This window comes from Mobula hypostoma, chromosome 2 (genome assembly GCF_963921235.1).
Source record: "Mobula hypostoma chromosome 2, sMobHyp1.1, whole genome shotgun sequence".
Classification (NCBI taxonomy): Eukaryota; Metazoa; Chordata; class Chondrichthyes; order Myliobatiformes; family Myliobatidae; genus Mobula; species Mobula hypostoma.
The window spans coordinates 196715832-196742619 of NC_086098.1; the positions used below are offsets into that span (position 1 = coordinate 196715832).

The 26788-nt window shown below is 40.4% G+C and overlaps 1 protein-coding gene across 2 annotated transcripts in view; it reads right to left on the reverse strand.

The window, feature by feature from the left end:
- The window catches only part of LOC134342785 (uncharacterized), a 98599-nt gene that overhangs the window by 9053 nt on the left and 62758 nt on the right, over nucleotides 1–26788 (reverse strand). For both annotated transcript variants that reach the window (XM_063041359.1, XM_063041358.1), the window contains one exon: nucleotides 8875–8934. In XM_063041359.1, coding sequence (XP_062897429.1) covers nucleotides 8875–8934 — 60 coding nt within the window. The remainder of the gene's footprint in view (nucleotides 1–8874; nucleotides 8935–26788) is intronic.

Here is a 26788-nt window from a genome sequence, read left to right on the forward strand (position 1 = left end):
ATTGTAGTTGGAGGCAATGATTTTTGAAGTTTTTTTACAAGACCATAAGATATAGGAGCAGAATTAGGCCATTTGGCTCCTCAAGTCTGCTCCACCATTTCATCATGGCTGATCCTCTCAGCCCCAATCTCCTACCTCCTCCCAGTATCCTTTCAAGCCCTACTAATCAAGAATATATCAACCTCTGCCATAAATATACCTAAAGACTTGTTTCCACAGCTGCACGTGGCAATGAATTCCACAGATTCACCACTCTCTGGCTAAAGAATTTCCTCCTCATCTCTGTTCTAAATGGTTATATCTGTATACTGAGGCTGTGTCCTCTGGTCTTACACCCCCCCCCCATAAGAAACACCTTCTCCATATCCACTATATCGAGGCCTTTCAACTTTTGATGGGTTTCAATGATATCCCCCTTCATTCTTCTGAATTCCAGTGAGTACAGGCCCAGAACCTCATACGATAAGCCTTTCAATCCCATCCCGGAATAATTTTCTCAAACCTCCCTTGAACCCTCTCAAATGTTAACACATCCTTTCTTAGATAAAGGATTCAATACTCCAAGTGAGGACTCACCGGCATCTTAAAAAGGCAGAACATTACATCCTTGCTTTTATATTCCAGTCCTCTCTAAATGAATGCTAACATTGCTTTTGCCTTCCTCACCACTGACTTAACCAGCAAATTAACCTTTACGGAATCCTTCACAAGGACTCCCAAGTCCCTTTGCACCTCAAGGTGTTCTGAAATTTTCTCCATTTATATATGGCAGAATGTCCTGGCTCCCTCCCAGGCGAACAGTCTGCCCTTCCCTAGTGGAGCTGGAGGAGGTAGCGGAGGTACTTAATGAGTACTTTGCTTCAGTATTCACCAGTGAAAAGGAACTTGGCAATTGTGGGGATGGCTTACAGTGGACTGAAACGCTTGAGTGTACAGACATTAAGAAAGAGGTTGTGCTGGAGCTTTTGAAAGGTACTAAGTTAGATAAGTCGCTGGGACTGGATGAGATATACCCTAGACTACTGAGGGAAGTGAGGGAGGAGATTTCTGAGCCTCTGGTGATGACCTTTGCATCATCAATAGGGATGGGAGAGGTACCAGAGGATTGCAAGGTTGCAAACATTTTTGCGTTGTTCAAGAAAGGGAGTAGAGATAACCAGGAAATTATAGATTGGTGAGTTTTGCTTCAGTGGTGGGCAAGTTGTTGGAGAAGATCCTGAAAGGCAGGATTTATAAGCATTTGGAGAGACATAATCTGATTAGGGATAGTCAGTATGGCTTTTTCAAGGGTATGTCATGCCTTACAAACCTAATTGAATTCTTTGAGGATGTAACAAAACACATTGATGAAACTAGAGCAGTGGATGTAGTGTATATGGATTTCAGTAAGGCATTTGATAAGGTTCCCAATGCAAGGTTCATTCAGAAAGTAAAGAGGCATGGGATCCAAGGAAACCTTGCTTTGTGGATCCAGAATTGGCTTGCCCACAGAAGGCAAAGGGTGGTTGTAATTGGTTCATATTCTGCATGGAGGTCAGTGACCAGTGGTGTTCTGCAGGGGTCTGTTCTGGGACCCATCCTCTTTGTGATGTTTATAAATGACCTGGACGAGGAAGTAGAAGGGTGGGTTAGCAAGTTTGTTGATGACACAAAAGTTGGGGGTGTTGTGGATAGTCTGGAGAGTTGTCGGAGGTTACAGAGCAACATCGACTGGATGGAGAACTGGGCTGCGAAGTGCTAGGTGGAGTTCAACCCAAACAAGTGTGAAAAGGTTCATTTTGGTAGGTCAAATTTGAAGACAGAATATAATATTAATAGTAAGACTCTTGATAGTGTGGAGGATCAACGAGATCTTGGGGTTCGTGTCCATAGGACATTCAAAGCTGCTGTGCAGGTTGACACTGTTGTTAAGAAGGCTTACGGTGTGCTGGCCTTCATCAACTGTGGGATTGAGTAATGTTACAGCTATATAAGACCTTAGTTAGACACTACATGTAATACTGCGTTCACTTATGCTCACCTCACTACAGGAAGGATGTGGATACTATAGAAGGAGTGCAGAGGAGAGTTACAAGGATGTTGCCTGGACTGGAGAACATGTCTTGTGAGGATAGGTTGAGTGAACATGGCCTTTTTTCCTCGGAGCGACGGAGGATGAGAGGTGACCTGATAGAGGTGTATAAGATGAAGAGAGGCATTGATTGTCTGGATAGCCAGAGGCTTTTCCCCAAGACTGAAATGGCTAACACGAGGGGGCATACTTTTAAGGTGCTTGGAAGTAGGTACAAGGGGGGTGTCAGAGGTAAGTTTTTCACATAGAGAGTGGTGGGTGCGATGGTGGTGGAGGCGGATACAATAGGGTCTTTTAAGAGAATCTTAGATAGGTACATGCAGCTTAGAAAAATAGAGGGGTATGCAGTACGGAAATTATAGGCAATCTCTAGAGTAGGTTATCTGGTGGGCACAACATTGTGGGCCGAAGGGCCTGTAATGTGCTGTCAATTTCTATGTTTCTGTGTTTTCCTTACCTACCCAATGCTCTTACACAATTACTAATCATCAGACAACAGAGTCAAATACTGAAAAGGAAACATTGAATCATTACAGAAAATGCTTTTAAAAATCAGTTTATGACTTCAGTGATACTGTTAGTAAAGGAACATTTAAAACAAAAACGAACGACAAACATCTGACTAGAGAGAGCCCGAAGTATGCAAGTTTAACAAACTCAGTCCAAGTGCTTGCTTCAACCTCCTGGATACAAGGAGCTAATTTATAAAGCAGTCTTCAGAAAGAGCCTGCAAAACAGATTGAATGGTTATGTGTGTGAGAAGTCAGATAGAATATAATTTGGGAAAACACGAAGGCAGCCACTTGGGAAAGACAGAAGAAAACTCAAATTATTATTATTATTATGTTGCTGTACTTGAATGTTAATTGGGTCTTGGTATAGGGGATTCCTTGGTTATAAATGACCTGACTTACAGAAATCAGAGCTTATGCATATTAATAGTGCTCTACAGTTCTTTAGTCCACCTAGTCCATGCTGAACTGTTATCCTGCCTAGTTCCATGTGCATCTTAGCCCTCCATACCCATCCTATCCATGTACCTATCCAAATCTCTCTTTAAATGCTGTAAACAAACCCACATCCACTTCTTCCGCTGGCACATTCTTCCACACATTTCTAAAGCATTTACTAAGCTAGTCACAATAGTGTCATGTTATCTTGCCTTCATTAATGACTGACTAGAGTATATATTTCATTATAGATAGCATTAGGGTGTTTATTCAATGAAGTGAAAGAATAATAACAGATGGATGCGGGGTAATACAATATAAAAAACACACATTTCTGACTTATGGAGAACCCGGCTTACAGACCATTCTTCGGAATGGAAACTTTACATGACGTGGCCATACATCAAATACAGCTTTAGCATGCAGGTAGGGCAAATAATTTGAAAGGCCAATGGAATATTGCCCTTTATTAGAAAGGCATGGGGTAGTGAAGTTCAGATGCAACTTCACAGGGCACTGGTGAGACCATTCCTGGAGTAATGCTTATAGGTTTGGTCTCCATATTTAAGAAATAATGCATTCCCATTGGAGGCACTGCAGAAAAGGTTGACTAATTTGATTCCTGCAGTGAAGGAGTTACTGTAAGAAAGATGATGAAAAAAAATTTATAAGATTCCAAGGGGATGTTTCTCCCATGAGTGTTATCTCAAGCAAGGATGGTATATTGTTGGAATAAGAGGACCCAAGTATTAAAAAGAGATGAGGAATTTCTTCACTCTGTGTTGTGAATCTTTAGAGTTTTTCACACCAGAGAGCTGTGAAGTTGTTACTGAATGCTTGCAAGGTAAACATGGGCACATTTGAACTACAAGTGAATCAAGGAAAGAACAAGGAAGTAATGCTGAGGTCAAGACTGAACCAACTATGAATGGTGCCGCTGGCCTGACAGTCATTGGACCTACTTCTGCTTCTACTTCCAAAAATAATGCATTTTCTGAAAAGCAGATTCTAAACGGATAATTTGAATGGTGTATCTGCAGATCCAAGGTCAGAAATAACATCCTAACCCTTGAACCTTATCTGTTTTTCCCATTTATTCCACTTGATCCTAAAAAAACTATCAGTCTCAGCCTTGAATATATACTCAGTGACTGAACATTTGCCGCCCTCTGGAGATCTGTGAAACCATTTCCCCATAGAGCTGAGGGCTTCTTCATGCTTCTGCCTGCTGGAGTCTATCTTCACCAATTAGGAGCTTCAAATGACTTGAGCAAAGTGAAATAAGAATATAGAAACAAGGCAGGCAGATGAGATTTGAGATCCTGCTCACACAGAAACAGCAACAAAGAACAACATTTGATGTTTTGGGCCTTTGTTGTACTTTTTTTTCCCATAGATGCTGCCTGGCCTGCTGAGTTCCTCCAGCATTTTGTGTGCGTCGCTTGGATTTCCAGTATCTGGACGTTTTCTGTTGTTTAGGATTCAGCTTGCCATCTTTGATAAATTACATTATTATCAATAATTTCTCTCTACTTGTGTTACTTGAGTGAAAACCTATTCTGATAAAAGTACAATAATTCAAACACTTCTCAAACATCCACGTGACGATTTAGCATTCCATGTTACTTTTCGACTTTAATGATACTCTGGCTCAGTGTACAAGAGAAAAGAAACCAGGCTTCAGTCACATGACAACTATGATGAGAGCACAGATGTTTTTCCCCTAATATATTCTATTTCAAAGCTTCAAGCAATTCCTTAAAGATTGTAACATTACTCTATTACTGTTCTGGGAATTACAGCTGTATAAACACATTTTGCCATGATATTTTGTTTGGAAAAAGAGGAGACCTATAAATAATTTTGAATCAAACCCATGAATTTCACTTGAGTATTTTTTTAAACCTAGTTTACATTGAGTTTAGTTACTCATGGTGTTAAAATCAAATTCCCAGAAAAGCACTCAGATTATTTGGTGCTCACAGATCCATTCAAAATAGGTTTTGATTCCAGATTTAGCTTGTCACTTACATATCAATGTGAAATTCTGGTGTATCTACATTGTAATAATGTGAAATAAACAAGGCCCCATGGTCTTAGGACAAAAACAAACTGCAGGTTCTGTATTTCAAATAGTTTTACAGTAAAGAATTGCTTGGTGTTTTGGAAAAGGATGTATTAAAATAAGCAGTCTATACTATGATTGTCATATGGTTGATATTTCAGGTTGAGATCCTGCATCAGCTTTGAGGTGTACAAAGAAGTGAGATGGTAGCTGGTAAGCTGTGGCGGGGGGGGGGAGGGGAGAGGGGAAACACATAAGAAAAAATAAAATAGATCACACCTAGTGGGGAAGAGGAGAAGTTGATAGGTGATAGAGCCAACTAAGGGATAGTAGATGGGCAGATGGAACCAGATGGGGAAGGGGATATGAAAAATGAACCAAAGGAGAAGAAACCTAGGTAGATAGGTAATGTGGGTAGTATTCAGATAGAACCATGTAGGGAGAGTGATGAGTCTAAGTGACATTACTTGGGGCGGGGGCGATGGGGCAGATGAAAACAGTGAACAGTGGGGGAGAGAATCTCAATGGGCTGGTAGGATTGAGAAAGGAACATAGGGAGAGTGAGTTACCTGAAACTAGAAAACATAATGTTCATATCATTGGGCTGCAGGCTGCCCAAGCAGAATATGAGGTGTTGCTCTTCAGGCTTGCTTTTGGCCACTCTACGTCAGTGGAGAAGGCAGAGGACAAACAGGTCAGTGTGGGACTGGGAAGGGGAGTTGAAATGACATGCAACTGGAAGCTAAAGATGAGCAATGCAGGTAGATCCCAGGTGATCTGTAAATCAGTTAGCTGTTCTGTACTTGGTCTCATTGATGTAGAGATTAACATCGGGCACACCAAATGCAATAGACCAGGTTGGAGGAAGTGCTAATGAACCTCAGCCTCATGTCGAAGGTCCCTGGGTAGTGATGAATGACCTTGCATTTGCAGAGGTAAGTGAATGGGGATGTGGAGGTGTGGTTGAATGGAGCACACAGAGTATAGTCCCTGTGGAAAGCAGAAAGAAGAAGAGGTAATTGGTGGTGAGTGGGATCCCATAGGAGCCATTGGAAATGGCATTGGATGATATACTGGATACAGGAGACAGGAGTAAAAGGTGGAAAAATAGCGAAACTCAATCTCTGTTCTGTCTGTGGAGGGGTTGTGAGAGCAGATATCCTGAATAGGGGCTGAAGAGTGCCTTGGGTCTTGTTAGCAGGAAGGTACAGTACATATGAAATGGAACTAAAGCATTAGAACTCATGACCTACATTGACAATCAAAATTTTATGGCATCAATGTAGCCTCGCAAATTTATGAGGTTTGAGTTATTGAACTGAGTTAAGTTTTAAACTCAGTTCAATAAATCAAACTATCCGTCAACCAAAGTAGAATCATGCAAATTAAATAGGTAAATTGCTTTGTTATTGTCACATGCATGGGCATACAGTGAAAACTTTGCTCTGGATTCCAACCATATAGATCAGTTTGTCACATCAGTGCATTGAGTTAGTAGAGGCAAAACAATGATAGAATTCAGAATAAAGTGTTAAAATTCCAGAGAAAGTGCAGCACAATAAAATGTAATACGCTTATACAATAAGATTATTCTTATAGCAAATGTTATGATAAATGAAATCCCATTTTAGATTTGTGGAGTATTATTATCTAGTAAGGCATAGAAAGGGCGTGAAACAGATAAGAACTAACTAAATTGCAAACATGTAATCTTTTTGTAGTATAGTCATTTATGTAAGCAAGCAAATAATTATGAATATTGTTTATGGACTTGGTTAGGGAAACTTTGGCCCAATTAGGAAGCTGGCTGAATAGCACAAGATTGAGAGCAGGGGAATTGAATTTGGCAGAACTTAATGTGTAGTAAGTATCCTGATTTCACTGACATAATTGAAATTAAAACAGGAAATGCTGTAAACATGAAGGAAAGTCAAGCAGTATCCATGGAGACTTACTGTAGTTAATGACCTTGCATTAGTTTTGCCTAGTTCTGATACAAATTAAAAATTCAATTTCGGGCAACCAGAAAGAGACCTGACATGACATGTTTTAAAATAAGATGCCGTCTGATAAGCTTATGTTGGTTGACAGTTAAGTTTGAACCTGAAATATTAGCTCTGCTTCTTCTCTCAAAGGTAAAATTTGAACTGCTTAATATTTCCAGAATTTTCTGTTTTTAATTTTAGTTTATGTTGGGCTTTACTGGAGCAGTGTAGGAAGCAAAGGGAGGTCTATTTAGGAAAGGAATATAAAAAGAACAGGCAACTTTCAGGAGTTTCAGAGTTGTACATTTAGATAATAAATGAACCTTTGACCTTTGACTGGATTCAATGGAGGTATTCTGCAGAGAAGTCACAAATCTGCATTTGCTTTCCCCAAATGCAGAAATAAATTCTGCCTTACTAATTTCAAAGTTCAAAGAATGTTAAAAGTACATTTATTTCGAAGTATGTATGCTATATACAACCATGAGATTTGTCTCCTTACAGGCAGCCACAGAACAAAGGAACCCAATAGCAGTGTAAAACATCCAATAATTTAAAAAAAATCATGCAAACAATAAAAGTAAAGAAGTAACATTCAGAACTGAAATTCACAAAAGTGAGTTCACAGCCATGACGCCAGTCACAGCTGATCCAGGAGCTCGTTAGTTGCAGACCACAGCAATTTATATCCAAACTAGCCAGTACTGATGCAATGTCATTAACTCCACAGATACTGCTTGACTTGCTGAGTATTTAAAACATTTCCTGTTTAAATTTCAATTATAATGATGAATAGGAATGTTTTATAAGCTCAAATGCAGAATACACAATTGGGGAATAGGAAGGAATATGAGGTCTCAGATCATTCAATTATAGTGAATTGTGAAACAGGCCAAAACTGTTTGTGTCATGATAACTTGGATAATTTTTGGCAGAGGTATGGAGAGAATACCTTCACTTTTTGAAGAGTGGTGAGGGATCTTTATGTCAAGGTAGATTCTTCAATTTAGAGAGCTTCATTTAAAATAGAACACTCCTCGCGGTTTGGCAATGAATGGTCAGTCCAAAATCTTGCAACTTACAGGTAAGCACCTCCCTGTAGCTCCTATCTACCACCTCCTCATTTTCCCGTATGAGCAGAAGGCCATCAAAGTGCCGTTCCAGTTCCTTAATATGGTCTCTAAGGAACCGTAGCTCAATGTGTTTTATGCAGATGTGGTTATCACATAGACTGGAGGTCTTCCGGAGTTCACACATCTCATACAAAGAACATACCACTACCTCCAGACCTATTCTCAGTGCACTAGGTACATAGTAACAGAAAAGTACTTTCTAAGTACTAGAAATGCATTTAGAACCTCCACCTGTGCTTGCCCAGACCTCTTCTCGCCCATACCCTGTTGAGCCAAAGCTGGACCACTTTCACACTGCTCCACTCTGACAATGGCTACACTGCTTACACTTCCCTTCTTATTACTGGCCCTGCACGGATTGCAGCCTGCTGAAAAAGTGCCGAAAAGCACCCAGGTTTTTTTGAAATCTCACACTGTGTCTCCAATGAACGGCCTCTCGCGCTGATTGTAGCTTGCCAAAAATCTCTACTCATTCTCTGATGTGAAACTTGGATTTCATGAGGTAGGAACTAAGATGTTATCACTGAAATAACAATGGCACTCACAGATGGATAAAAAGTAAAGAATGAAACCACTAATTACAGTATTCAATTACATAATCAGATAATAAGTTAACAATACATTGATACATTGATAGTAGGTAGATAGAAAGGAAGTGAATGTTACTAACCTCTTCATCTGTCATTGAGTGGAGCTTTTCATGGGACTTACTGAAGTAGCGGCTTTGCCTCTGTAATAAGGACAATATTGTTACAATGATAGTAAGCTATAACATTTTGTTATATCTGTGCTTACAGACTCTATTTCTATTTTTCATTGTAATTCAGATTATTGCTTCATTTAATTTCTGATTTAATGTAGTCATGTGTTTTTGTTCCTAACATTTAACCTCTAACTTTGTAATTCTGTTGCAGTGTATTTGAAATTTATTCAATGGTTCTTTCCAATTACTTAGAATAACAGAGCTTCACAGCAAAGCATGGCTTTTGATGGTGCATGAGGAAGAACAGAAGATAAAAAGATCTTTTTGGTGCAAACATGAGGAAATCTGCAGATGCTGGAATTTCAAGCAACACACATAAAAGTTGCACTTAGGTGCTGGGCCTTTGATAGATCCTCTGAAGGATGGGCAAAAGGGCCTGTTTCTATGCTGCATTTTCCTCTTTCTTTCATCAACATACTTTTGAACTGTCTTAATGAACTAGATGTTGAAAAGCTAAGATAGAAATTCAAGTGCAAGTAATACACTGTGGTCAGGCAGCTTCTGTGGAAAGAGAACCAGAGTTAATATTTCAAGTCAATGACCTTTCATCCGAACAGGAAGGTCTACAACATGAAACATCAGCTTGGTGTTTTTTTTTCTCTCTCTCTCTGTCTCTGTCTCTCTTTCTCTCTCCATTAAGACTGAATGATCTGCTGCATAGTTCCAGTGTTTCACATCATTTCAGATATTGTTCTTACAATTTGAGTGAATACTAAACTCATAGGTTTCTGAGTTAGAGCTTCTATTAATGTACAGTAACATCTGGAAGACTAAGGTCCTCGACTGTATGCATCAAATCACCCACCCCTTAACAATCAAGTTCTGCAATAAGATACAGATTTGCTTTGCCTATATTGAAAGCTACCTCTGAGCAAAAACCTCAGTGAAGAAAGTTGCCAATACTTCCATTGCACCAGAACAGCCTCCTACCAAATGAGTAATCGAGGACCAATATCATAAATCCAGCATCAGTCTCTTGGTCTGCTCAGTAGCATTGACTTTGGGACTGCTTTGAAAGCATAGACAATTTAAAGCTGCCACCTCAAAATACTGAAGATGTACTGGTAACTGTATTTTGTAAAATCCACCAAATGCATTGACAGGATGGATAAACAATGTCATGGATATTGACCTCTCTCAGGCCAATTTTTGCAAAATCAAAACTGATTAAATTTAGTGAGTCTCGTCGCCTAGATGCCAACACCAGAGTCCTGGTACATGCAATTTACTCAAGCTCTGACCTAGGAAGAGTTTCTAAGAGAATGGAGAAAGTACTTCAAGAATATTCTTAATGTCTCTTTGACAGAAAATGTAGCATTCTCAGTGACTCATGGGATAAGGAGCATCTGATAAGGTACTGACTGGCCAGAGTCTCTGGAATAGGTGCATGTGTAGGCTCTGCTTGGAGTACACAAAGTTCCAGCGAACCATAAACCTTTGCAGCACTACCTATCTACTTATAGCAGACACTGCAGATCCTATATTGGCCTGACAGTCACTTTGCAACCAATAGAACTGGTGTGAAAGTGAGTCCTTTGCACCCGTGATGGACTCCTTAGGGATTAGTGGTTATTTGTGAGACCTAGCTGTTTAAGAGCTGCAAATTTCTTTTTATAACTGTACTGTGCTTCAAAACGGGCTTTGAGAAATTCTAGGCCATGAAATGTAAAGGGCACTTCATAAATTCAGATCTTTCCATTTCTCTTATCAAGTTACTTTTCAGTATAAATTCAATTAACATTTGTTAAATTTGCAATATTTTATGAATTGCCAACAGTTATTTGTGGTATGTTTCTTTTTTCCTCATTGTTAGTTATCAAGTGCAGTTTAAAGATCTAATCCAATAGGCAGTAGGATGTGATGTTTACGGGTAATATGAGCTGAGGATAGGATTGCAACACTCAAACTCTGACCTTATTTCCTTTGGGCTAACCTGCTTGCTGGGGCTCAGAGTGATCCTCCAACACTCCCAGAATCCTATGATCTTTCACATGGAATCAAACCAACAGCACATCAATCTGATAAAAGGCATATGACCTTATTGCTTTTCCTATCTATTTTCATTTTAGGTGTCAGGATTAAATGAAGGCTTTCATTTTATGGTATTAAATTACTGCGATCTTCTCCCAAGGTTATAAGATCAGTTTAGCTTAAGGTACCATTTCAGTTTCTATTTGTCAGGATCAAAACCTTGCTGTCATCTCTTTTTTGTTCTTTAAATGATTCTAGTGTGCTGGACTCAACCTTGGCAATTTATTCCAGCTGTTCCTCCCTCTGTATAAAGTTGTACTGCCTTGCATCACTCTGCAATCTGCCTTTCATAGTTTTGGCCTGATCTTAGGTTCTGAGTGCAGTTTCCTTTGATCCTACTAAGCATAGAAATAGTAGCAAGGGGAATTAACCTAATAAATATTGTAACAAATTTAAAATACTTAATAGAAAGCACCAAGTCATTAAGACTTGTTTCCCTACTTGACTTGAGGAGCCACTGCAAAGAGAAAGTTCCAGCAATGGAAGTTTGCTGGCAATCTGTTTTAGTGAACAAGGCTCGGGGACACCTATGTATTCTTGATAGCCTATACCTATAGTTCCGTTTATATAGCTCTGTATACACTAGAGCATAGTATAGGCCCTTCAGCCCACAATGTTGTCCGAACTCTTAACCAACTCTAGAATCAATCTTACCCTTCCCTCCTACGTAGCCCTCCATTTTTGTATCAATCCATGTGCCTAGCTAAGAGTTTCTTAAATGTCCCTGCCTCTACTACCCCCCAACTCTCAATGTAAAAATTACATTTGTGTCCCCCCCATACTTTCATCTTATAATTATGCCCCCTCATATTAACCATTTTCACCCTGGGAATAAGTCTCTGGTTGTCCACTCGATCTATGCCTTTTATCATGAAATTGGCACTCCAGAAAAAGAATTGTGATAATTATTTCTGAATTAGCTCCCACAGAATTTGTACTGCACTCATGTTTTTACATTTTGGATGAATGATATCTTTGACTTGGATGGAAAAATTATAAAACAGCTCTTGATTTGAAGGAGACCTCTGCTGCAGCATATCTGGATTTTAACCTTTGGCATAGCAACACAGCTGCTGCCAAATTGTATCATATGGTTTGATTAATTGTTGAGTTTTTAAATTCTAATTTCATATTCATACTCTAACTAACCTTTTGAATTACTTCAATTCTGACTTAAAAGTTGAAGGCTATAACACAACAACTTAAATTCATAGGGCAACTTTCATACAGCAAAATGTTTGAAGTAGAATATATTAAGTAAAATAAATTATGTGGAGTCAATAGAGGAGGTACTTAGACATGTAATATTGTGGTGGGTCTTGGAAAAATAAACTCTAAAGCTTAGAGTCCAGAAGTTTGACGGCAGAATGATAAAGGCAGAGAGAAGGACCAGGGATAAACTAGATGAACCATTGTTGGATTTGAACACAGGGTAAAAAAGTGAAAGTAGATCCACAAGCATTGAGTGGATGAATGATAACTCAATGCAAGTCACGATATGGACAGCAAAGTTTAGGAGAACTTAAATTATTGACAAGCGGAAGACTGAACATGACAGTACTGTAACTTTCCAAAGAAAATATTATTTATTTTCAAGATGTGACTATGGCTGGAATTTTTTTCCCCACCATAACAGCTTTGTGGGCTAAAGGGCCCATATTGTGCTGTAGGTTTTCTCTAACTGCCTTTGAGAAGTGGCTGGGCTGTATTCTTGAACCATTGGATTCTTTCCGATGTAGGGTAGGGAGCTTTAGGGTGTAAACAAAACAAAGCTGAAGTAAAAGCAATATGTTTCCAAGTCAGATTTGTGTGCAACTTGGAGTAGAACTTGCACGTGGAATCTTTCCCCTTGTTCTTCTTGAGTGGTAAACAGGATGCATTTGGAATAGCCGGAGTGATTAATTGGAATTTGTGAATGCTGTGGTATGCCAGTGATAGACAGCACCACTGTTTAGAACAATGAAGCTTTATTGACGTGATTCTCTTAGTTTCTAAATGATGCCAAGTTTCTTCTGCTCTTGGGACTAAATAAAGAAAAGTTCAGATTCCTCAGCTGGTATCTTGATGCATCTTGTTTATAGATGTTGAATAATTAGGTACAGAGGTTACAAATATTGGGCCATAGTTGTGACAGAAACAAGCAACAGTATTGTCACCTCCAAGCCCCACACTTGTGAGTTAATATCTATAAGCATCACCAAAAACATAAGGGCATTATCACATTGTTGCCCACACTGAACATATTAGATGATGTGTTTCTTATTTCACAATTATCACAACACTTCTGAAGGGCTTCCTTAATTGTTTATACCTTTGGTACATTCTGAGCTTGTGATAATAGCTATGGAGTATAATTTATTCTTATAGATGGAAGATGAGATGGGAAAGAGGAGGCTGGAACTTTACAGGTTATAACATTGTAGTCAGTCTGCTTAAATGAAGGTGATAATTGAAAGGATAGAGTCATACACAGGAGAACAGAGTTGGTGATGAGATAGTGTCCTGAAGTAAATAGGTCAGCTGATTGAGTGGTGTCATAACAACAGCCGTGCACTCAATGTCAGCAAAATCAGGGAACTGATTGTGGACTTAAGGAAGGGAAAGTCAGGTGAAGATGCACTAGTCCTCATTGAACAGTCTGCAGTGGAAAATGAAGCAGCTTCAAGTTCTTGAGTGTCAGCATCTTGGAGGACCTATCCTAGACCCAATACATAGATACAACCATGAAGAAGATACACCAGTATCTCTAAATACTTTGATGTTTAAGGATATTTGGCATGTCATTGAGGTCTCTGACAAACTCTACAGATACACAGTGGAAAGCATTCTGACTGGTTGCATCATGGCCTGGTTAAAAACTCCAAAGCGCAGGACCACAAGAGGCCTCAGAGAGTAGCAGACTCAACCAGTTCCATCATGGGTACAGCTCTTCCTGCCATCAGGACATCTACAGGAAGTGATGTCTCAGGAAGGCAACATCCATCATGAGGGACCTCCACCATCCAGGCCATGCCCTCTTTTGATGTTACCATCAGGCAGGAGGTCCAGGACCTGAAGACCCAACCCTCAAGTTTCAACAACTGTTTTCTCCACTGCCATAAGGATCCAGAACTGACCTAGAAAACCCTAATACTACCTCAACTTATGCAGAAGTTACATGACAAATAAAGAAACTGGTGCAAGTTGAGAGAGAGAGAAAACAAAGTATAGGTTATGTTAATTTAAGTTTATGTTAACTGATGTTTATTATGTGTGTAGTGATTGCGCTGCTGCTGCAAAAATCTAATTGTTCATGGAATTTATGCTGTGTGTGTGTGTGTGTGTGTGTATACACACACACACGCATGTGACAATAAATTAACTTGAATTTGAGCATTTGTGGTAAGGGTAAAGACAATGACTTTAGTTTTCCCAATACTTACTACAGAGCATTTTGACTCATCAAAGCTTGATAAATATTCTGCGGAGGGAAACCTATTTCAACCCATTACTTTGTAGAGCATTCACTATTGTAACAGGAATGCAGGAATAGTCTACATAATACACTTAGGTTGTGCAACACATTTAAGAAATCGGTACAAGTACCCATATAGGGTACTTGAACAGAATAATAGTAAAAATCAGATTCCTCACATGGTACATTGCAAATCCTGCTACAGTGTCAGTGGAACAGTGAATATAAGCCAAACATTTTTCCATAATAAAATGATCATTCAATTATTTGCTGTTAATCTTAATCACTATCATAGGACTGGCTCAAGACTGGACATGAAGAGTGCTTCCTGGTTTTATTTTTCACTTGGAGAATGGGTCATGACAAAGGGCAAGAATGAGTTGATGAAGTTAAAAGAAAATCTTTTGTTATTATCTCTTTCATGACTTCAGTGGAAGCAAAATGCGTTTCATAACCAATTAAGTATGTAAGTCCATAAGACATAGGAGCAGAATTAGACCATTCTTTCCTGTAATACCATGAGGTCTTACCCTTTTTATATTGTCAAAGACTTTCTGAAAAGTATAGTCATTATAGTAATGTTGAAGAAATAAAGTAACTGAGTGACAGAAATTAATGGTTATTTGGAGGTTAATTATAAAATTCCAATTCATAAATGCAAAGCATGAGCTGATTTATGATACACAAATTCTGAAATCAAGGTGTTTGTATTCTGATCATACATTTCTTTGCCTTTCCCAATTATTTATGCTACAAAATAAATCAACTTTAAGTTTGTAGATTGTACTTGTTAAAGATATCGCTTGATGCTGTTAAGGGTACTATTAGTTATACAGTTAAGGAGCAGAAACAAGATGTGGATTGGTGAATAACCTCTAGTTCTCCCTGTTTCTTGTCAAATATACCCTCCATTGAATATTACAGAAGCTTTCTTTGACATTATGAAGGCAAAACGCATCAGTTGAATAATTACCATTTAATTCATAAATACAAGAAAAAAGGATGACAATCAAGTCGTGTTCATCTAACAAATACTGATTAATGAACCAATATTAAGAAATGTGAATATCCCTACAGAATTGCTAGAGGATAACTTGAAGGTGTATTGTTGAGTTACTAACCTGAACCAACAGCTAAGTATTTGAATACTGTTTGTGACAACTCAAGTAATTGCAGCTGGGTGTCCATACCCAGCAAAAATTATCACTCATTACATTGCTTGTGAATTTCACATCAATGAATCTTTTGCATTTTAAAAGAACATTTTGCATCTGCAATAGTGATATTTGAGGTGTAACTGACACATATTGGTCCAGGATATAATTTGTATGCAAGTTCATTTCCTGTGAAATTCCTTGTGGTTAATTGAATGGTATGCCTTTTATGTAAGGGCAGGATTAGCCTGTAGCACTCCTTGGATTAGTATAAAAGCACAATCGGTTATGATGGAAGCATTCACGGACCATAGAATTGTAGGATTGTAACAACTCAAAAGGCCCATCAACCCATTGTGTCCATAGCAGTTCCTTGTAGAGAAGTCTATTCAGTCCCATTCCTCTGCTCTTTATCTGTAGCCCCACAAATTATTTCCCTCAAATGGTTATCCAATTTCCTTTGAAACTTTGATTGACTCTCTTTATCAGGCAGGGAGTTCCACTCTCAGCATTAAAATGGTTTTGCTCACATCCTCCAGATCTTTCACCCAGCACTTTGAACGTTAAGTCTCAGGCCATTGGGTAATCTACAAATGGTAGCAACTTCTCTCTAAGTACTCTGTCTAAAGCATAATGATCTTGTACATATCATCAAATATCCACTTAACCTTCTTTATTGCAATAACCACAGCTCTTCAAATTGAACCTTATAACTGAAATCCCCCTTTCAAAATTAACCTGCAGAACAATTACAATGAGGTCCCACTGTTCCCCTACACTCTTTAGATCTCTGCAAGTTACTCCCTTCAGCCTTGTTAAAATTTTAATCATTTCCCACTTCTCTGTATTAAATTTTATCCAACTCAACTTGGCTTAATTTTGTCAATCTCTTATATTGTATTATGATTCTGCTCATTGTTGACCAGAGTTTCAAAAAATTTGCTAAATAATTCACAGTAGTTTTGCAAACATAAAACATTTCTCAAGGCATACAGCAAGATGCTAATATTCAGTTCTATGTCTGCAGTAGCTTTGAAATTCAATAGCAGAAAGAAAAGTGGCAGTAGGAATGGTAGGAGGTGGACTGCATGGCTGATAGATAATTAACAGTGAGAAAAGGAATGACGGACTTATCCTCTGATATCCAACTCCTTCATGATGAGAAGAGTATAACAGAAGGACTATTGTTGGCCCTCTCATTGACTTAATTTCACACCTTAACAAATTTCAACTGGTTTCTTTTCTTTTGAGTATCACATACAATATAAATACTGGAACAGAGCATGGCTTGCCTGTGGCAATTCCTCTGCTTAATTACTACTTCTGGTATCAACAGGAATACAGTGCTTGTGATAGTCTGAGTATTTCTAAATGATTGAAGCCAGCAGTACAGTCTAACTTAGTGTCAGTACCTCCAGTTGAACTCTGTCGTTTTATGTTTCCCCCTAGCTGTCAGTCTGTGGTTTTGTATTGCCATGCTCTACTCTGCTCCGGCCCCTGTATTACTGAGTACTCCATCTCTCACCTGCTTCTCATTATTACCTGTATTGCTGCCACCTGTGTCTCATTGTGCTCCACCTATCATCTGCCTCTCTGTTTATTGCTCAATGTATTTCAGTCCTGTGTTTTCACCTGATTGCTGCCTGATTGTGCCAGTAAATTTTCCTGAGCCTTTCCAGCATTCATATCTGTAGTCTGTCTGAATATTGTGATGAGAATACACATAGATAAGATGTTAGCTGTCCTGTGTGATCAGCAGTTGGTCTGCCACCTGTCTTCAAGAGAGAGATAAGGGACACAATGAAACAGCACCTGGAGATGTGTAGAGAGCTGTCTGGAGCGGCTCCCCCTTTGGACCCTGAACTGTTTGAAGTGATGGACAGGCGATACCCCAGCAGGGGGATAAAAAGGGACAGGTTCGCTAAGGCAAGACACACACGACACCCGAGGTAACGAGACCCTGGAAGCGGTGCGCCTCTCACGAGTAGGTGGGAAGTACCGGACAACGCACAGGGTGGAAAGGTACGATCAGCGGGAACCCGGTGTGTGTCCGCCCTTGCCTGGGTGCCGGGTTCACTGCAGAGGATCGACTGCATCTGGAGGAGGGGTCACAGTCGGTGACCTCAGGTGACATCACCAAGGACCTGCCCAAAAGCTGCTCGTGAGCCATATCGCCGGTCTGTGAGTGAAGCCGTGTCTGAATGATCAGTTGTTCCCGTTCTCTCTCTCTCTCCCCCCACGTTGTCCATCGCCATGGCAACGATTACTGCGAACTGAACTACTAAATTGGACTGAACTTTGAGTCACTTTGAAATTTGGTCATTTACCCCTAGACAACGATAGAGCTTGATTGATGCTGTTATCTTAATTCTGTGCACATGTGTGTTTATCATTGCTGAACTGTTGCATTTATTATCCTTTCAATTACTGTGTTGCTTGTTTCTTTAATAAAACTTTCTTAGTTCTAGTACTCCAGACTCCAACTGAGTGATCCATTTCTGCTGGTTTGGCAACCCAGTTATGGGGTACGTAACAATATCAACTCTGCCTGTTTCCTGATTCCAGTTTTTGGATTTCTCTGGATGTTTTGATCTCTGCCTGAACTTTGACGCCAACTTTGTTTGCACCTCAGGATTTGTTACTCAATTAATACCAATGTGTGCACAGTACTGGGTCTGTGATTGGATCCCTGCTCCAGTGTCCTGACACTTGGCTCCATACACTTACCTCGAAGAAAGGCCACAAAGCCAACTGATTTGTTCATCTTTGGGGTTATTCCAACTTGCTATCTCCCCTGCTTTCCTTGCTGGAGACGATGGAACAATCCCACTTAGTTGACAATAGGAAACTCACTCACCTCAAGACAACTGATTCCATAACCAATGGACTCACTTTCAAGGACTCTACAACTCGTTCTCAGTATAATTTATTTAGTTATTATTGTTTTTGTTTTGTATTTGCACAGATTGTCTTTTGGACATTAGCTGCTAATCAGCATTTGTGTAATTTTTCATTCATTCTACTGTATTTCTTAGTTCTGCTGTGAATGCCTACAAAAAAGGTATCTCGGGTAGCATATAATGACATATATGTATTTTGATAATAAATTTACTTTAAACTTTGAAATGAGCAAGTATCAGGGTCAGAGATGGGAGTTTCATCCCACCATTACACTACCTTATGAGGAACAATCAACCCAAGCTTTCTGGAATGCAACAATAGTACAGGAGTATCTTATCTACAGAATTGCCTCAGCTTTAAAAATAGCCGAAGTTCAAGTTTAATTATCATTCAACCATACATGGGTACAGTAGTCAAACAAAACAGCATTCTTTGCCAAGGAGCAAAACATATTTCCAACTGCATTAGCACAGAGCACAAATAGCCCTTATGATTACTATTTCAGAAAAGCATACAGTCACAAAGAAAAAAAAGCACAAGTCCCCTGGATACCAGTGCCCAAGAATTGCTGGTGAGCTGCCTCGATGACTATCGCCAGTGGCACTCACAGCAACTGTGATGAAGTGCTTTGAGAGGTTGATCACGGCTAGAATCAAATCTTGCTGAAGCAAGGACCTGGACCCGCTGCAATTTGCCTGCTTATCACAATCGATTTACAGAGATTGTAATCTCTCTGGCTCCCAACTTGACTTTGAATCACTGGACAATAGCACTATTTACAACAGGCTGCCCTTTATTGACTACAGCTCAGCATTCAACACCATCATACACTTGGTACTTACTCAACAAGCTCCAAACCCTGGGTCTCCGTACCTCCCTTTGCAAATGGATCCTTGACTTCCTTATCAGGAGACCACAGTCAGTGCAGATCAGAAGTAACATCTCCTCCTCACTGACAATTGACACAGGTGCACCTCAAGGATGCGTGCTTAGCCCACTGCATTACGCCCTCTACACCCACGACTGTGTGGCTAGGCACAGCTCAAATACCATCTGCAAATTTGCTGATAACACGACTATAGTCAGCAGAATTTCAGATGGTGATGAGGAGGCGAACGGGAGTGAGATAGATCAGCTGATTGAGTGGTGTCGCAACGACAACCTTTCACTCAACATCAGTAAGACTAAGGAATTGATTGAGGACTTCAGGAATGCTTACCAGTCCTCATCGAGGGATCAGCAGGCAGCTCCATCCTGGACACTAACTTCCCCAGCATCCAGGATGCCTTCAAAAGATGATGCCTCAAAAAGGCAGCATCCATGATTAAGGACCCCCATCACCCAGGACATGCCCTATCCTCAATAATACCTTCAAGGAGGAGGAACAACCTCCTGAGCATTTCAAGAACAGCTTCTGCCTCTGTGTGATCAGATTTCTGAATGGAGAATGAACCCATGAACACTTCCTCAGTGCTTCCCCTCTCTTTTGGCACTACTTATTTAATTTATTCTTTATACCGGACATACAATATTTTTTATTATGGGATATATGGGGGGTACAGGGAGGGATAGCATCTCTGGTGGCAGGCTTCTCGTTCTCAGCCTAGGGGCAGCTCATCCACCTTTGGTCCCCACCTGCTGCCCAGCTCTCACCTGTGGCACCAAGTAACTGTTTGCATGCCACAGTGACCACACCCTGGTACACTGCTTCGACAGACAGGCTAAGCCAGGTGAGGGAGTGGTAACCTCCAACCCTGGTGAGATAGAAATACATCTACCCCAGCATGCGAAGCCAGTTTCGGCAGACTGGGCAGATGAGATCAACTACAAGATCCAATGGCTGAGAAGGTGGGTGCTGCAAAGCTTCGCGGAGAGCGAAGGGCATAACAAGGCACAGAAGGTGTCATGGCTATCCACTGCAGCCGAGGAAGTCTCCAGTTGTGATAATTTTTCACCTTGTTTCTTCCTACCCTCCCCCCAAACTTTCTTACTCTGAGCACCTTGTGCTTCTTCCTCTCCCTCCCACCTTCTTACTCTGACTCATCATCTTTTTTTTCCCACCGTCCTGATGAAGGGTCTCGGTCCAAAACATCAACTGTACTCTTTGGCATAGGTGCTGCCTGGTCTGCTGAGTTCCTCCAGCATTTTGTGTGAGTTGCTTGGATTTCCAGCATCTGCAGATTTTTCCTTGTTTGTAATTTCACAACATATGCCAATAATATTAAACATGATTCTGATTCTGACTGTAGATTTATGGAAAGTTTTACTGGTCCAGCTCATTTTACGACCGAGCAAACACTGGAGGGCAGCACTGAGGGAACTCTGGAGGGCAGCACTGTTGGGTCTCCCACCGAGTACAGGTTTCAGTGCATCCCATACTAGCTCTCCCAAAATGCATTGGTCTCTTTTCTCCTGGGCATCTACAACAGGTGACCCAGCAGCGTGGGCCTAGTCCTCACCACAGCTGAGGCAAGGCAGCTCCCTTGTCTTTGGTCTCCCCAATAAAACAGTGAGCCGAATGCGGTATTCTGTGTTACCAATATCCACCAGAGTCTTGTGTTCCAAATAAAAATGCCCAAGACAATCACACCAGGCGATATACAAAGCAATAGTATGCAATAAGTCCACTCCATCATTATCGAGCAATGTGCTGATGGTGTATTCCTGCAGTACTTAACGTTCTTAGTATCCAGCAGTGACTTTCAATTGTAAAATGAGGTACAGGACAAACAAGTACACCTTTGATTTTGTCTGAGCATGGTGCCATCTTACCAGAAGATAAGAAAGGGATTTATAAATTATTATTATGGTCATGTAAAGTATTTAGGAGTGGGCATTAACTTGCATCTTAATAATTTAAAAAATAAGGAAAAGGAAAATTAAGAAATGCAAAAGGGTAAGAAAAAGTTGTATTTTCCTTATTAAACTCCTGTTATCTGGGAAATATATTAGGTACAGGTAGAGAGGTTGAATTTGGTTTTAAATATTTGATTAAATTGATTTTTTTCAGTTTATTATTTCTTGAATTTGAACTCTTCAATGCAGTTATGTACAAAACTACTGCAATCCTATCAGATGCTGTATGGCTACACAATATCAAGTAACTATTCTGAAAGAGTAAACTTGCCCTGCCAGCTACTATAATTAGACTTATCATGTACATGTTATTGTCCAGCAATAAAACAACACCTTGGCATAATAAACCAATAAATAAAATCTCAAGAGAAGACAGGTTTGATACCCACTTGTCACTCACCGATTGATTAAAATGGAATGACTCAACACATACTGTAGAGACAAGTCACATTCACACACATTCACTTTTTAATCTCATAGATCATATAATTAGAGGTCAGTCTTGCATATACCAAAGTAGCTCAGATTACCATGACTTTTGTCACCCCATTGATCAGATTACACTTTTACACACATCCTTTTAAATCCTTTACAAAAAAGAGGTCAAACATGTGAATTGGGAGCAGAGGTTCTTCTGTTCCACTACTTAGTGTGATCTTGGCTGATCTGATTTTAACCTTAGCTCTGCTTCCTTGTTTGATAAGTATCTAATTCTGCATTAAAATTTCAAAGATTTAGTTTCCACTGCCCTTGAAAGTCAAAAGTTTCAAAGACTCACCACCCACAGAGAAAAAATATCACCTAATTTCTCTTTGCAATGGATCACCGTTACTTTAAAAAAGTAGCACCTAGCTTTAGATTCTCCCAAAGGAGGAAACACTTTCAATATTTATCTAGTTAAGCCACCCTTCTTTTACATTTCAATTAGACTCTTCCACACTCAAGGAGAAATAAGGTCAGCCTATCCAAAGTTTTACTTTTAGAACAATCTGTCCACTCCAGATAGTAAAGTAAGTGGGTGTCCATGGCTGGTACAGACTCAGTGGGCTGAAGGGCATGTTTCCATTCTGTATCTTTCTGTGACTCTGCAAACATTATCTGAACTGGTCCCAATGCATCATCATCATCCTGTATAAGTAAGTGGACCAGTGCTCCGCAAGGCAACTGCAGATGTGGTCTGTCTAATGCCCTATATAACTGAAGCAAGACCTTCCTACTTTTCTATTTCTCTAGTAGAACTAGAATTGGTATTGTTTTATTATTGTCACATATACTGAGTTACTTATACAGATAATTACAAAACATAAATAATTTTAAATATAATAATTTTCTGTGCTTTACTAATTACTTGTAGAGCCCACCTGTATTTAATATCAACATGAAATTTTGGATTTTTTTCCTTATCCTTGTATTAAACCACAATAATCCCCACCTCCCATCTTAAGACCTTTATCATTACCTAGAATGACTGTGAACTAATCACTTTTTTCCCCATTCTTTAATGTTAACCTTAGAGTCATAGACTACTACAACAATGCTGAAACAGGCCTTTCGGCCCATCTAGTCCATGCCAAACTGCCTAGTCCCGCCCGGACCATAGCCCTCCATACCCCTCCCATAACAAACCCAGCAGGGATTCCTGCTGCACTCCACTCGTCACAGGCTCCAGTCAGAGAGGCAACCACTTACTACTTCCTGGCTTCTCCCACTGAGCCAATATTGAATTCAATTTACTATTTCATCCTGAATGTCATATGCCTGATCCTTTTAGACCAACTTTCCAAATAGGACTTTGTCAACAACCTTGCTAAATTCCATGTAGACAATATCCACTGCCTTTCCTTCATCAACTTCCTTGGTAACCTCTTTAAAAAATACTCTATAAGATTAGTTAGACATGACCTACCATACACAAAGCCATGCTGACTATCACTAATCAGACCCTAGCTCTCCATATACTTATATATTCTGTCTCTTAGAATACCTTCCAATAATTTACCCACTATTGACGTTAGGATCACCATTCTATAATTTCCCAGCTTATACTTAAAGCCTTTCTTGAACAATGGAACAATGTTAGCTTTTCTCCAGTCCTCTGTCACCTCACCCGCCGCTAAGGTCTCCTTAAGTACCTTTTCCAGGGCCACTACAATTTCTGCACTAGCTTCCGCAATGGCCGAGGGACATCTTACCAGGACTTATCTACCCTAATTTGCAAGCACCTTCTTTTCTTTAATCCAAATATGGTCCATAAGCTCACTACTGGTTTGCCTTAGTTCTATAGACTCTGTATCCATCTCCTGAGTGAAAACAGCGACTCCTTCGCTTGCATCTTTGGAAACAGCTATGTCCACCTTTAATATCTTTATTTTTCCCTTTCAGAGTTCTGTTGAAGACCCTGACATGGAGTTACACGCTGACCTCGGTTCTTTGCAGGAGTGTGACCTGTTCTCGGGGTTTCAGAACTGGCCATTGTTTGGCATGCCAAGGGTTCGGCCTGGGAGTCCAGCTCAGAGTTGGAAACCTAAGATCTCGGGTTCTGGAGACGGGTGGATCGACGGTTGGTGTCACGGCAGGAAACCGTGTGTCGTTAGGGCAGTTGGAAAATCTACTGCTGTGGGCCCCAGGACCCAGGATCTTTGCAATCTTCAGGCACAGAGCTCGGAAAAAGTGACATAATGGACCTTTAACATCGTAAACCAATGAGTTGTTTGTTATGTCTCCCTGCTTGTCCAGAAAATGGAGACACCTCCTTCTCCCTTATTAGGGGGAGAGAGAGAACCTGTGGTATGTCGAATGCTGGGTGAAACGTGAAGTCTTTGGGGTAACTGCATGTCGGTGTCTTTGCTATTGCTTTGCTCACGCTTAGTGCTCGGTGGCGGTGCTGATGCTTGCTTTTGTTTTGCTGGCAGGGGAGCCACTTACATGCGGGAGGGAGGGGAGCGGGGGGTACTTTAGGGTTCTTACGTTTAACTGTCATCTATTCTTTGGGGCACTTCTCTGTTTTCATGGTTATTTGCGAAGAAAAAGCATTTCAGGATGTATACTGTATACATTTCTCTGACATTAAATTTTAACCTTTGAAAATCCATTTTAGATCTCCTCCATCTCTTTTGGCTCCATGCATTGATGACTACACCGACCAATTTTGTCCCTTGCTATCTTTTTACTCTTAATATATCTGTAGAAGCCCTTGGGATTCTCCTACTCCTCTGCCAGAGCAGCATTTTGCAAACTTTTAGCCCTCCTGATTTCGCTCTGAAGTGTTCTCTCGATTTTCTTATACTCCTCTAGTGCCTCATTTGTTCCTTGCTGTCTATACATGCTATGCATCTCCTTCTTCTTCTCAAGCTGGGCCTCAGTACCCCGCAAAAACCCAGGTTCCCTTGCGCGGAATAGACCCCACTGGCTCTTCGAGCCGTGCCACCTGCAATTTCCCGACTTAACCCTAGCCTAATTATGGGACAGTTAACAACCACAAAATAACCTACCAACCAGTATGTCTTTGGACTGTAGGAGGAAACCGATGCATTCATGGGGGAGAACATACAAACTTTTTACAGGAGTTTAATTCTAACAGGAACATACTAACTTTACACTTTCATTATTTCACTTTTGAAGGCCTCCCACTTGCCAAGCATCCCTTTGCCAGAAAACAATCTATCCCAATCCACACCTTTCTGATACTATCAAACCTGGCCTTTCTCAAATTTTGAATCTCAACCTGAGGACCAGTCCTATCCTCCTCCATAATTATCTTGAAACTAGAAACATAGAAACATAGCAAACCTACAGCACGATACAGCATCAAAAGTTTGGAGCTCTACACCATAGTTAGCACTACTAGCAAACAAACACTAGTGCATTCCTGTGATAATGTTTCCATCCACTGTTTCCCAAAGACAATATGAAAATATATAGTCAATGCCACTAAATTAATATCTCTCATATTTTAGTTCTTTCACTGATAAGTTTTAGTTCTTTCACTGCGCAGTTTTGCATTATTAGGCTCTCTTCCAGGTAAGGTGGGATCTGTATAAGTTTGCCTAGAACTGGAGGGGAACTAAAATCCTAGAGAGAAGGTTTGCAAGTGCTGCACAGGCGAGTTTAAACTGTAGTTGCAGGGGATGTGAACAAGGGTGTCAGAGTAGAGAGTGGAGTGTTAGAAACATAGGAACCCTACAGCACAGTACAGACCCTTCGGCCCACAAAGCTGTGCCGAACATGTCCTTACCTGAGAAATTACCTAGGGTTACCCATAGCTCCCTATTTTCCAAAGTTCCATGTACCTATCAAGGAGTCTTTTAAAAGACCCTATCAGATCCACCTCCACCACCGTCGCCGGCAGCCAATTCCACGCACTCACCACTCTCTGCGTAAAAGACTTACCCCTGACATCTCTGTACCTACTTCCAAGCACCTTAAAACTGTGCTCTCTCATGCTTGCCATTTCAGCCCTGGAAATAAGCCTCCGACTATCCACACAATCAATGCCTCTCATTATCTTATCCACCTCTATCAGGTCACTTCTCATCTTCAGCTGCTCCAAGGAGAAAGGGCCGAGTTCACTCAACCTATTCTCATAAGACATGCTCCCCAATCTAGGCAACATCCTTGTAAATCTCCTCTGCACCCTTTCTATGTTTTCCACATCCTTCCTGTAGTGAGGTGACCAGAATTGAGCACAGTACTCCAAGTGGGGTCTGACCAGGGTCCTATATAGCTGCAGCATTACCTCTCGGCTCCTAAACTCAATCCCATGATTGATGAAGGCCAATGCACCGTATGCTTTCTTAACCACGCAGTCAACCTAAGCAGCAGCTTTGAGTGTCCTATGGATTCGGACCCCAAGATCCCTCTGATCCTCCACGCTGCCAAGAGTCTTGCCATTCATGCTATATTCTGCCATCATATTTGACCTACCAAAATGAACAACTTCACACTTATCTGGGTTGAACTCCATCTGCCATTTCTCAGCCCAGTTTTGCATCTTATCAATGTCCCGCTGTAATCTCTGACAGCCCTCCACACTATCCACAACAGCCCCAACCTTTGTGTCATCAGCAAATTTACTAACCCATCCGTCCACTTCCTCATCCAGGTCATTTATAAAAATCACAAAGAGTAGGGGTCCCAGAACAGATCCATGAGGTATGCTACTGGTCATCGACCTCCATGTAGAACATGACATGTCTACAACCACTCTTAGCCTTCTATGGGCAAGCCAGTTCTGGATCCACAAAGCAATGTCCTCTTGGATCACATGCATCCTTACTTTCTCAATAAGTCTTCTATGGGGTAACTTATCAAATGCCTTGCTGAAATCCATATACACTACATCTACTGCTCTACCTTCATCAACGTGTTTAGTCACATCCTCAAAAAATTCAATCAGGCTCGTATGGCATGGCCTGCCTTTGACAAA